At 36.9% G+C, this 13,205-nt stretch overlaps 1 protein-coding gene across 1 annotated transcript in view; it reads left to right on the forward strand.

Annotated features, from left to right (window-relative positions):
• LTN1 (listerin E3 ubiquitin protein ligase 1) overlaps positions 1-13,205 on the forward strand; it is a 67,651-nt gene that overhangs the window by 27,988 nt on the left and 26,458 nt on the right. The window contains exons 12-17 of the mRNA XM_032175034.2: positions 4,896-5,085; positions 5,906-6,145; positions 7,056-7,209; positions 8,417-8,561; positions 8,950-9,136; positions 12,829-12,988. Of these exons, the coding sequence (XP_032030925.1) occupies positions 4,896-5,085; positions 5,906-6,145; positions 7,056-7,209; positions 8,417-8,561; positions 8,950-9,136; positions 12,829-12,988 (1,076 nt within the window). The remainder of the gene's footprint in view (positions 1-4,895; positions 5,086-5,905; positions 6,146-7,055; positions 7,210-8,416; positions 8,562-8,949; positions 9,137-12,828; positions 12,989-13,205) is intronic.

A 13,205-nucleotide genomic window follows, 5' to 3' on the forward strand; every position in this document is an offset into this window, starting at 1 on the left:
TTAAACATTTTATTATCTTTTAATTAAAGCTACAACTTTCTGCTCTTATCCTAGTTACTTTTTCTACTGCAGAAATGGATTGGTGGTTCTAGCTTTGGGTAGAACACATGAGAAAATTAAGTTTTCTCTACTCTGGAACACTGTGTAGGTAAATAAAAATCTTCCAGTCTTTGTGTGATTGCCACTGACTAAGAAAATTAGTGGTAAGAATAATGAAAAGAAATGAAAGAACATAAACAATTTATAAATTTTCAAAATGGCTTAAGTATTCTTTCCTAATGAGGATGTAAATGTTATAACTCTTTTCCAACTGTAGAGATGTTATGACTAGCTACCTGAAATTCTTACTCCTTTTTAAAGCATTTTCAAATTATTTTTCTGTTTTCATAGCTAACTCTTGAATTTGCAAGTTTTTTTCTATTTTTTAAGTTGTAGTAAAAAAAACATAGCGTGAAATTTACCATCTTAACCATTTCTAAATATACAGTTCAGTAGCATCAAGTATATTTACATCGTTGTGCAGTTTCCGTAACTTAATTCATCTTGCAAAACTGAAACCCTGTATCCATTAAATAGTAACTCCCCATTTTCCCCATAGTTTTATTTTTACAAAATAAATACAGAATATTTATTATTTTTCAATGAGGAATATGACTTATCAGGCACACTATTTACCTTAGTTTATCTAGTGCCTTCTCTTCCTGCAGCCAAGTTACATGAAGAGCTAAATGATCAGAAAGCTCCTTGATAAGCCTTGATTCAGAGCAGGGGGTGCGAATAATTTGATAAGAGTAGACTAATGTATCCATTTCCAACTTAGGAATGTACCTGCCGTGAAGTGCAAATACTCACATCTGTGTGGAAGAAAATCCTCTTCCTGAGCAGTGATTGGAAGTTCCTAGCCAGTGTTTGCTGCCTGCGCTTCCATGACTCACTAGCCTCCTCATCTCCTTACAGCTAGGCAGCTTCTTTCATTAGATATGTTCATACTGGCATATCTCAGAGACATCGTAAGTTCAGTTCCAGACCACAGCAATAAAGCAAGTTACACAAGTATTTTGGATTGCCAGTGCATATAAAAGTTATGTGTACACTATAGTCTATTAAGTGTGCAATAACATTATATCTGAAAACCAATGTACATGTCTTAATTTAAAATTACTTTATTGCTAAACAGTGCTAATGATCGTCTGAGCCTTCAGCGAGTTGTAATCATTTTGCTGATGGAGAGTCTTGCCTCGATGTTCATGGCTGCTGACTGACCAGGGTGGTGGTATCTGAAGGCTGGAGTGGCTGTGGCAATTTCTTAAAATAAGGACAACAGTGCAGTTTGCTGCATTAATTGACTCTTCCTTTCATGAAAGATTTCTCTTTAGCATATGATGCTGTTTGATAGCATTTTACCCAAAGAAGAACTTCTTTCAAAATTGGAGTCAATCCTTTCAAACCCTGCCACTGCTGTATCATCTAAGTTTATGTAGTATTCTAAATCCTTTGTGGTCATGTCAACTATGTTCACGGCATTTCACCAGGAGTAGATTCCACCTCAAGAAACCATTTTCTTATCCGTAAGAAGGAACTCCTCATCCATCCACATTTTATTATGAGATTGCAGCATTTCAGTCACATCTTGAGGCTTCATGTCTTATTCTAGTTCTTTGCCTCTTTCCTCCACATCTGCAGTTACTTCCTACACTAAAGTCCTGGACCTCTCAAAGTCATCCATGAGGGTTGGAATCAACTTCTCAACTCCTATTAATGTTGCTATTTTAGCCTTTTCCCATGGTTCATGAATGTCTTAATGGCATCTAAAATGGTGAGTTTTTTCCAGAAGGTTTTCAATGGGCTTTGCCCAGATCCATCAGAGGAATCACTGTCTGTGGCTGCTATAGCTTAATGAAATGTATTTCTTAAATAATAAGACTTGAAAGTTAAAATTACTCTTTGATTCATGGGCTGCAGAATGGATGTTGTGTTAGCAGGCATGAAAACAACATTAATTTCCTTGTACATCTCCATCAGAGGTCTTGGGTTACCCAGGTGCATTGTCAATGAGTAGCAATATTTCGAAAGGAATTTTTTTTCTTTTTTTCCTTCGTTTTTCCAACAGTGGGCTTAAGATATTCAATAAACCACGCTATAAACGTGCTCTAATTTAGTCCTTGCTATTCCACTTACAGAGCACAGGCAAAATAGATTTAGCATAAGGTTAAGAACCCTGGGATTTTTAAAATGAGAAATGAGCATTGGCTTCAACTTAAAGTTACCAGCTATATTAGCCCCTAACGAGAGTCAGCCAGTCCTTTGAAACTTGGAAGCCAGGCATTGACTTCTTGCTAGCTATGAGAGTCCTAGATGGCATCTTCTTCTAATATGTGACTGTTTTACCTCCACTGAAAATCTGTTTAGTGTAGCCACCTTCATTACTGATCTTAGCTAGATCTTCTTTATGACATGCTGCAGCTTCTATATCAGCACTTGCTGCTTCACCTTGTACTTTTGTACTGTGGAGATGGTTTCTTCCTTTAAACCTCATGAACCACCCTTTGCTAGCATCAGACTTTCTTGTGCAGCTTCCTCACCTCTCAGTCTTCACAGAATTAAAGAGAATTAGGGCCTTGCTGTGGATTAGGTTTTGGCTTAAGGGAATGTTGTGGCTTGTTTGATCTTCTGTCTGGACCACTAAAACTTTGTCTATGTCAGCGGTAAGTCTGTGTCACTTTCTATTACTCTTGGGCTCACAGGAGTGGCACTTTTAATTTCCTTCAATAACTTTTCCTTTGCATTCACAACTTGGCTGTTTGGCACAAGAGGCCTAGTTTTCCACCTCTCTTGGCTTTCAACATGCCTTCCTTGCTAAGCTTCATCATTTCCAGCTTTTGATTTAAAGTGAGAGATGTGTGACTCTTCCTTCCACTTCAACATTTAGAGGCCATTGTAGTGTTATTAATTGGCCCAATTTCAGCATTGTTGTGTCTAAGGGAATAGGGAGGCCTAAGGACAGAGAAGAGAGATTAGGGAATGGTCAGTCAGCGGGGCAGTCAGAACACACACACAATATTTGTTGATTAAGTTTGCCCTCTTATATAGCAATGGTTTGTGGCACCCCCAAACATTACAATCATAACATCAAAAGTCACTGATTACAGATCACTATAACAGACATAATAATGAAAAAGTTTGAAATATTGTGACAATTACCAAAATGTGACACAGAGACACAAAATGAGCATATATTGTTGTAAAATGGTGCCAATAAACTTGCTCAATGCAGGGTTGCCACAAATCTTCAATTTTTAAAGTTGCAGCATTTACAAAGCACAATAAATATTAAGCCCAATAAAATGAGGCATGCCTGTGCATTATGTTGAACTTCTTATCTTGCTAACTCGAGAGGCATTTTATTCAGAAGTTTATTTTGTTTACCAGGATTCTGCAGAATAGATTGGTTTTACTTAGCAAACTACACTGGGAAAGCAGGTATCACAGCCATCTAAACTCTAAAGTAGTTTTTCTTGTTTTAGGGAACCTTAATACTTTATGAGCAGAGTCTTAAAATCTTTTTTTTTTTTTTTTTTTTTTTTTACAGAGGCTCACTCTGTTGCCCAGCAGGCTGGAGTGCAGTTGTAACATCTCGGCTCACTGCAACTTCTGCCTCCTGGGTTCAAGTGATTCTCCTGCCTCAGCCTCCTGAGTAGCTGGGATTATAGGCACCTGCCACCATGCCCAGCTAATTTTTGAATTTTTAGTAGAGACAAGGTTTCACCGTGTTGGTTGGTCAGGCTGGTCTTAAAGTCATCTTTTAAAAAAACCATCAATTAAAAAACAGATTTGAGTTTTGGAACCAGAAAAGGACCTTAGAGATTTTCTAAGTTAATCTTTCCAACTTTCAAATTAGGAGATAGGCCCACGTTCATTAAAAGATTTGTCCAAAGTCATAGGCTAGTTAGTGATAAAGCTTGGACTAAAATATAAGCTCTGGTTACCTACAATTTTTAAATAAAAGGATAAAGTTTTCCAAGCACTACCCAATCTGCACTTGGATTTTTTTTTTTCTTCCAGATTGCTTTGAAATGAACCAAGTTGCAAATTCCTTTCTTCTCAGCCCTTAAAGCAAAAGAAGCTCTGGGAACATGGATCAGCATGCTTTAGGGGTGGATTTACAGTTTTTTTTTTTCTCGCCTCCCCACCTCATGAAAATAAACAAGTTGCTGTCAGATATCTGGCCCTAGTAACTCTATATCAGAGAATTTGGGGAAATAAATCCCATTGTTCATATTGAAGTAATTTACCATTATTATACATTAATTGTTCTTTAATTTTAGCAAAATTAATGAACAAAAATTTATAGAGCATTTATAAATCTATCTTCAAAGTTTATTCATTATTCATTGAACATATCTACAGTGTTGATAGCAGGTATCAAAGAAGTTTAAGACAGTCTCTACTCTCAAGGAACTTACAATCTCATTGGAAAGACAAGATATACACAGATGAAACATTTAAATAATTATACAATCCAGTAAGTGCTTTAGAAATTCAGAGAAAAGCAGTGATCATTGTGGGCTGGAGTGGATGGGGAGACTCCATAAAGTAGGTGGGATTTGTACTGATTTTCAAAGAATGGATGGGATTTTAAGTTAAAAAAAAAAAAGGGGGGTGGGGGAATATTTATGGCTGGGAAGGTAACATAGCAAAGCATGGAAGTGAACATCATCCAGGCTTAGTGGGGAACAGGGAGGATACCAGTCTTCCTAGAACTTCAGGAGGAGGAGGAGGGGGGATAGAATTGGAGCCATGATAACGAAGGGATAGTAATATGGTACAAGTAATATTTTGGACAGAGAGAGTATTTGATCTTGCTGTTAATCTTTGCTTTAATTTTATGGTTTTAGGCATGTTCTAGTTCAGATAAACATGCTTTAGTAACTCCTTGGCTCAAAGGCGATATCCTTGGTGAGAAATTGGTCAACTTGGCAGATTGTCTTTGTAATGAGGACTGGGAATCCAGGGTATCTTCAGAATCTCACTTCTCAGAAAGATGGACTCTTCTAAGCTTGGTATTATCCCAACATGTTAAAAATGGTAGGACAAATATGGCTTTTGTTTTCTAATGGGGAATAATCCATTTCACCTTTGTGGGGGATCCCATGGGGCTCAGCTTACGTGTTATTGGTTGAAAATAACAGGACTTATTCATTCAAATGTTTTTTTCCTTTCCTTTTTTTGTTTTTTGTTTTTTGAGACTGAGTCTCCCTCTGTCGTCTAGGCTGGAGTGCAGTGGTGTGATCTTGCTTTACAACATCTGGGTTCAAGTGATTCTTATGCCTCATCTTCCCAAGTAGTTGGGACTACAGGTGCATGCTACCATGCCTGGCTAAATTTTGTATTTTTAGTAGAGGACGGGGTTTCGCTGTGTTGGCCAGGCTGGTCTCGAACTCCTCACCTCAGGTGTAATCCCAAGTACTGGGATTACAGGCGTGAGCCGCTGCACCCAGCTCATTTACATATCTTAATATTGTAAGCACCCTAATTGTTTATTACGCTTCATACCATGACTTGGAAGATATTTAATATTTTTAGTTCTATATCGTAAAGGGTTTTTTTTTTTTTTAACTCATATAAAGTTGACTCATGACTTAAAGGGTTTTCAGTGTAGCAAACTTGCTCACCCTAACTGTGTAGACCATTTCTGTTTTCTACTAATTTAATAAAACTGCCTTTTTTACCTGAGGGCCTTTATGTGTGAGAGAATGTGTTGATTTGTTGATAAAATGTTGTCTAATACATAAACACCATTTTAAAATCCAGGAAAGACCCATAGAATTATTAATCCAAAGTAAGATATTTAAAAATACACGTTAATATTTTTACTTTTTGTCTGTTTGAACCTTTTTTTCTCTAGATTACTTGATTGGAGACGTATATGTTGAAAGAATCATTGTTAAACTTCATGAAACTTTATTCAAAACAAAGAAATTATCAGAAGCTGAAAATAGTGACTCACCAGTGTCTTTTATCTGTGATGTGGCCTATAACTATTTCAGCTCAGCGACAGGATGCTTGCTAATGCCATCATCTGAAGATTTATTATTAACTCTCTTTCAGTTATGTGCTCAGAGCAAAGAAAAAACACATTTGCCAGGTAATAGCCTACTGCTCAAATGTTTTGTTGGGAATCTCCGGCTCTGACCTTCATAGTGAGTGTAAGTGCCCAGGCTTTATTAATTGAATCATAATGTGTTTGAAACTTTAAAGCATTTTGAGTAAAGGGCTACAGTCTTAAACACTTTCAGCTTTAGAAAGCAAGTTAAAGATGTACGTAGTTGTTATTTCTAAAGATCTCACTTGATATTAAAAGAAATTTGGAATGAGCCATAATTGATTAGGTAGAATCTTAAGTCCATCCAGCAGTTCTGGCATGTTCCTTAATTTCTTGATGTCTTAGTTTCCTCATTTGTAAAAGGGGGATAATAATATCCCTTTATTATAGTAAAAACATTCAATCTTTGGTGTATATCAAAATAGAATTGAGATTATCTTTTTAAGGACTATGTTCTTGCCTTATATGCTAATTCAGACTTATTTGTGAAAGGAACATGAAAAATACTATCTATAGAGAGCTCTCCTCCTCTGACCCTTCATTCTTTCCTTTCTTTTTTTCTTTCCTTCTTCCTTCCTCTTTCTCTTTTTTTTTCTGCCCATCATTGGCTACCAACCCTTTCTTAAATACTAACTTCTGTATTTGGAAAAGGTGTAATTTTTTTTTAAATGTCTCCAAAAGGACAACTCTTGTAAATAAGTTCAAGCATAAAAAATACAACTTTAAAAATCTTACCATTTTACATTTATATGATACGAGCTAGCTTGTATGATTGCATGTTTATGACACAGTTGCTTTGTTTGGCAATTTAATTTTGAATGGCAATTTAAAATTTTTCTTTTTTAAATGGTATTTAAAAAAATCTCAGATCTGTAGAGTTGTTTCAAACATTTTGTGCTGATTAGAGTTAATTCAGTGAGATTACAAATTCCTGTTGACATCTTGATTTTAGATTTTCTTATCTGTAAGCTGAAAAATACTTGGCTCTCTGGTGTGAATTTATTGGTTCATCAAACTGACAGTTCATATAAAGAGAGTACCTTCCTACATTTGTCTGCTCTGTGGCTGAAGAACCAAGTTCAGGCTTCATCTTTGGATATCAACAGGTAACCTTTTTTGAACTTGGTTTCAGTGTCTCTTTTATACTTGAACAGGGTCCTTAAATTAGATTCCATGATCGGTGTGAGTGCCTATGAAAAATGACTTGTAGGCTGGGCGCGGTGGCTCACGCTTGTAATCCCAGCACTTTGGGAGGCCGAGGCGGGTGGATCATGAGGTCAGGAGATCGAGACCACGGTGAAACCCCGTCTCTACTAAAAATACAAAAAATTAGCCGGGCGTGGTGGCGGGCGCCTGTAGTCCCAGCTACTCAGAGAGGCTGAGGCAGGAGAATGGCGTGAACCCGGGAGGCGGGGAGCTTGCAGTGAGCCGAGATTGCGCCACTGCACTCCAGCCTGGGCGACAGAGCAAGACTCCGTCTCAAAAAAAAAAGAAAAATGACTTGTAGGGCTCGTCCCTATAATCCCAGCTACTCAGTAGGCTGAGGTGGGAGGATCAGTGGAGACCTCTAGGAGTTGGAGACCAGCCTGAGCAACATAGTGAGATGCCATCTCTTTAAAAAAAGAAAAATGAAAAATGACTTGTTAAGTAAGAAATCTGTAGGACTCTTATGAAAAGATCCGAACAAATTTTTCCAAAACCATTTTGTTTCAATGACCATCCATTTAAACTGCCAGTTAATTGAAGGATAATTTGCTATAACATACCTGCTGGACTCATAACTTATAGACAGTAAAGTGATGGTGATACTATTCTTTGTCATAGCCTGGTGTGCATTGTAGCCTCTCATGGTCACCACATGTACTGATTGTTCTCAGTTATTTATTTTTGGGGGACAGGTAGGCACTGTTTTAAGGTGTTGATTGCAAGTATATTTTACATCTCATACCTAAATCCATATAATAAAGGAGAAGAGAGAATGTATTTAGAGGATATTGGGGTTAGGTAAAATAATGCTGCATTTCATAAGGTAGCTATATTTCTGAAATACCTGGTCTGAAATAGGTCAGGTCCTCTTCATTCTGAGATAGATAGGAAGCAACACTAGATTTCAAATGATAAATATTGGATTACCTCCCCAGTTTGACTGTGTTATGTTGGTGTGTTGTCGGTGGGGAAACATCACTTACCTCTTTTTATTTTCATCATTTCTTTTTGTTCAGGTGAGCTATTATAGGGTATTTAATATGTATTGGGGTATTCAAACTAGTCATAGTGTACCTACAACAGTTAAGTTCTCTGCATTATTTTTAGTCTCCAGGTCCTCTTGTCTGCTGTTGATGATTTGCTAAATACACTTCTAGAAAGTGAAGATTCTTATCTTATGGGAGTTTATATTGGAAGTGTAATGCCGAACGACAGTGAATGGGAAAAGATGAGGCAATCTCTTCCTATGCAGGTATTTTTGAAATTGAAGAGTACATATCTCATTCTGAAGTTTGGATTTCATGCAAGCTTGAATATTTTTATTTTATTTTGGGGAAGAAAAACATAAATAAAATGAATATTTTGCTTTGCTTTGATGTCTTTGTATGCTCATATACTGGATGTTTGCTTTTTGCAAGACACCATTTGACAGTGGCAGTGGCCATGGTACAAAGACTTAAGACCTAGTTCTGTACTTAAGGAGTCTTAAAGAAATACACATGTTGATAATTTTCTGTAATAGAAAGCAAACTTCTAGGTTTCTGTGGTTTTGGTAATAAATATTCTCACAACTTCATTTTTGTTCAGTCTCAATTGCTTAGGTAATAAATAATTTTGTATATAACGTATTCTTTTCACAGTGGTTACATAGACCTCTTTTAGAGGGAAGATTGAGTTTGAATTATGAATGTTTCAAAACAGATTTTAAGGAACAGGACATAAAGGCACTTCCCAGCCATTTGTGTACTTCAGCATTATTGAGCAAAATGGTCTTAATTGCATTGAGAAAGGAAACAGTCTTAGAGAAGAATGAGCTTGAGAAAATAAGTAAGTATATATGAGTATTTACATATAACAATGCATGAATGAATATAATTTTGAAATAATCTTGATTATCCTGCAATTTAAATCTTTAATTCAAGAATCTTCAACTTTCTTTTTCCTATTTTAATGATGAGAACCTTGAAGTTACTTAAGTGGTAAATGTGAAATTGCAAATTAGGTACAAATATCTTGGAATCTTGCTATAATCTTGTTAACTGTGGATCGTAATTTGGTGTTAGCTACTTGGGCTGTTATGACATCAATATAAACAGATCCTGTGGCACATACCCTAAAGAAAATGGGTGAGGCTTTGGTGTTTTATCAAGGATTCAGAATTTTCTGTTGATTAAAAAAAAATTGATACCTGATAATTGTACATATTTATGGGGTACATGTGATATACACATGTACATATGTACATAAAAATTGTACATATTTATGGGGTACATTTTGATATATACATAGAATGTATAGTGATCAAATCAGGCTAAGTAGGATATTTATCACCTCAAACATTTATCATTTCTTTGTGTTGAGAACATTTCAAATCTAGTTATTTTGAAATATAAATCATTGTTAACTATGGTCATCCTACTGTGTTATTGAATACTAAGTCTTATATCTTCTCTCTAACTGTATTTTGGTACCCATTCACTGACCTCTCTTCATCCCCTGCTCTCCCTGACCCTTCTCAGGGTAACCATCAGTCTACTTTACTACTCTATCTTCATGAGATCCACTTTTTTAGCTCCCATATACAAATTATAACATGTAATATTTGTCTTTCCATGCGTGGTTTATTTCATTTAGCATGATGATGTCCAGTTTCATCCATGTTGCTGCAAATGACAGTATTTCATTTTTTGTGTGTGAGACAGAGTCTTGCTCTGTTGCCCAGGCTGGAGTTCAGTGGTGTGATCTCGGCTCACCACAACCTCTGCCTCCCAGGTTCAAGTGATTGTCCTGCCTCAATCTCCCAAATAGATGGGAGTACAGGCGCACGCCACCATGCCTGGCTAATTTTTGTATTTTTAGTGGAGACGGAGTTTCGCTGTGTTGGCCAGGCTGGTCTCAAACTCCTGACCTCGTGGTCCACCCATCTCAGCCTCCCAAAGTGCTGAGATTATAGAAGTGAGCTACCATGCCCAGCCTCATTCTTTTTTTAATGGCTGAATAGTATTCCATTGTGCATATGTACCACATTTTATGTATCCATTCATTCATTGATGGACACTTAGGTTGATTTCATATCTCAGCTTTGTGAATAATGCTGCAGCAAATATGGGGGTGCAGATATACCTTTGATATACTGGTTTTCTAAATACTCAATAGGATTGCTGGATTGCATGATAGTTCTATTTTTAGTTTTTTGAAACACTTCCGTATCGTTTTCCAAAATGGCTGTACTAATTTGCATTCCTACCAACAGTATGTAAGTTCCTATTTCTCAGCGTTCTTGCCAGCATTTGTTATTTTTTGTCTTTTTTTTTTTTTAGAGATAGAGTGTTACTATGTTGCCCAGACTGGTCTTTATCCTGGGCTCAAGCAATCCTCTTGCCTCAGCCTCCCAAAGTGCTGCGATTACAGGCAGTGCCACCATGCAGCTTATTTCTTACCTTTTTGACAAGAGGCATTCTAACTGAGGTTTTGGTTTGCATTTCCCTGATGATTACTAATATTGAGCATGGGATTTTTTTTTTTCCTTTCTTGCCGTTGAGTTGTTCGAGTTCCTTATATATTCTTTATGTTAGCCCCTTGTTGGATGAATAGTTTGCAAATATTTTCTCCCATTCTACAGATTGTCTCTTCACTTTGTTGATTGTTTCTTTTGCTGTGCAGAAAGCTTTTAGTTTAATATAGTCCTATTTGCCTGTTTTTGTTGCCTTCGCTTTTGAAGTCTTAGCCATAAAAATACTTGCCTAGACCAATGTCCTATAGCGTTCCTCGATGCTTTCTGGTTGTTTTATATAGTTTCAGTTCTTTTTTTTTTTTTTTGAGACGGAGTCTTGCTCTTTCGCCCAGGCTGGAGTGCAGTGGCGCAATCTCGGCTCACTGCAAGCTCCGCCTCCTGGGTTCACGCCATTCTCCTGCCTCAGCCTCTCCGAGTAGCTGGGACTACAGGCGCCCGCCACCACGCCCGGCTAATTTTTTTTTATATTTTTTAGTAGAGACGGGGTTTCACCGTGGTCTCGATCTCCTGACCTTGTGATCCACCCGCCTCGGCCTCCCAAAGTGCTGGGATTACAAGTAGTTTCAGTTCTTATGTTTAAGTCTCTAATCCATTTTGAGTTGATCTTTTTAGATGGTGAGAGATAGAGGTCTATTTTCACTTTTCTACAAATGAATATTCAGTTTTCCTAGCACAATTTCTTGAAGAGGATGTCCTTTCCCCAGTATATGTTCTTGGCATTTTTGTTGAAGACTTTGTCAGTTGGCTGCAAATATGTGGATTTATTTCTGGGTTCTCTAGTTCTGTTCCATTGGTCTGTGTGTGTCTGTTTTTATACAAATACCATGCTGTTTTGATTCCAATGGTTTTGAATACTTTTGTATTTCATCGGGTTCTAATTTTTTTTCTGGCAAGTGGACGTTCAAATGTTGAACCCTAAGAGGACTTAGGGCCTCAGCAAATTTCCCTGTTTCAACAAATGGTTTAGAATTATAGGTGGTGGAGTGACTTTTACTAGATGGTATTAAAGGTAGAGGATTTGCAGAATCCCTGTATCAGTCTTGTTTGTAAGCCCTCAGCTGTAACACAGTTACTAGAAGGGGGAATATATGCTCTGGAAGAAAGTTGAAACACCTCTTTTGGGCAGCCACCTTCACATTCCCAGTTAAGGGAAAGGAAACAAGCCTGTAGTTTACATTGCTCACAGAGTGAATCTGTGCAAATCCAAAACTAGTGAGTAGACTAATAATTTTTTGGGTTACTAATTACAAACTGGCAATATTATTTGTTTAATTTTATCGAGCTCATTAGTCAGATATTATTGTTGTTTTTGTTACCATGACTTGGTTAGAGCTGCTTAGCTCTAAGTGTAGGATTAGATTTTGGACCAGGTCGCAACGCTTCTGACTCCAAAATCTATACATGGCTTTATAAAAGGGAGTTGTGACTGTGTATTAGAAACCTATGATATGCCAGGCTTCATGATAGATACTTGGCCATTTAATTGTCACAGCAGTCCTATGAGGTAGTTTGTAGTATCCTAATTGATAACTATTATATAGCTTGAGAGAGAGATGCAGATTTGAATCCACCCCGATCTGTAATTGAGGCCTCATGTCCTTTTACTGTATCATACTGTCTCCCATTTCTCCCATTTGCCATGAACTTCTCACCTCAGGTCTTGGGTCCCTTAGTTGTTTTTCCTGTCTGGAACTTTTTACCAATTGTGCCAAAATGGTAGGAAGATTCTTTCAGTATCTCTGGTAACTTAGGTTCTTGTCACATTCTTAACTAATTAGAAAAAGGACCAAGTAAAATTTGGGAAAAGGGTGGTATTTTGTATCAGACAAATATTCTCAGTTTTCATTATCCTTGAACATCTCAAAGCAGATTTGAAAAATCAGTTCATAGGTGTTTTGAGATGAGTGGGCACAACAGTGTTAGAAAACAAGGTGGAGAAGTGAAAATAATTGAAGGGTTTCTTCACAAAGTACTTTTGATAATTTGGTGCTGTGTTTTCTTTTAGTCTCAGAACTGCTTTATTCACTGCAGTGGTGTGAAGAATTAGATAACCCACCTATTTTTCTAACTGGATTTTGTGAAATGCTTCAAAAAATGAATATTACATATGATAACTTACGTGTACTTGGTAATACGTCGGGCCTTTTGCATCTGTTATTTAACAGGTAAGAATCTCTTTCAATTTCTGTTTTTAAAATGACTATGCTACTTCTTTATGGCTTTGCCTTCTCTAAGAGGTAACTCTACTTCATGCTAATGTTTCAGTCAGAGGATTGATCTAAATAATTCCTATTCTTAATAATAAATAGTTTATGAATTCTAAATACTTGATTTAACCTTCTCAGGAGAAGATATTTGTATTCTGCCTGTCTTATTAAATCC

This window comes from Hylobates moloch, unplaced genomic scaffold (assembly GCF_009828535.3).
Source record: "Hylobates moloch isolate HMO894 unplaced genomic scaffold, HMol_V3 SCAFFOLD_14, whole genome shotgun sequence".
NCBI lineage: Eukaryota > Metazoa > Chordata > Mammalia > Primates > Hylobatidae > Hylobates > Hylobates moloch.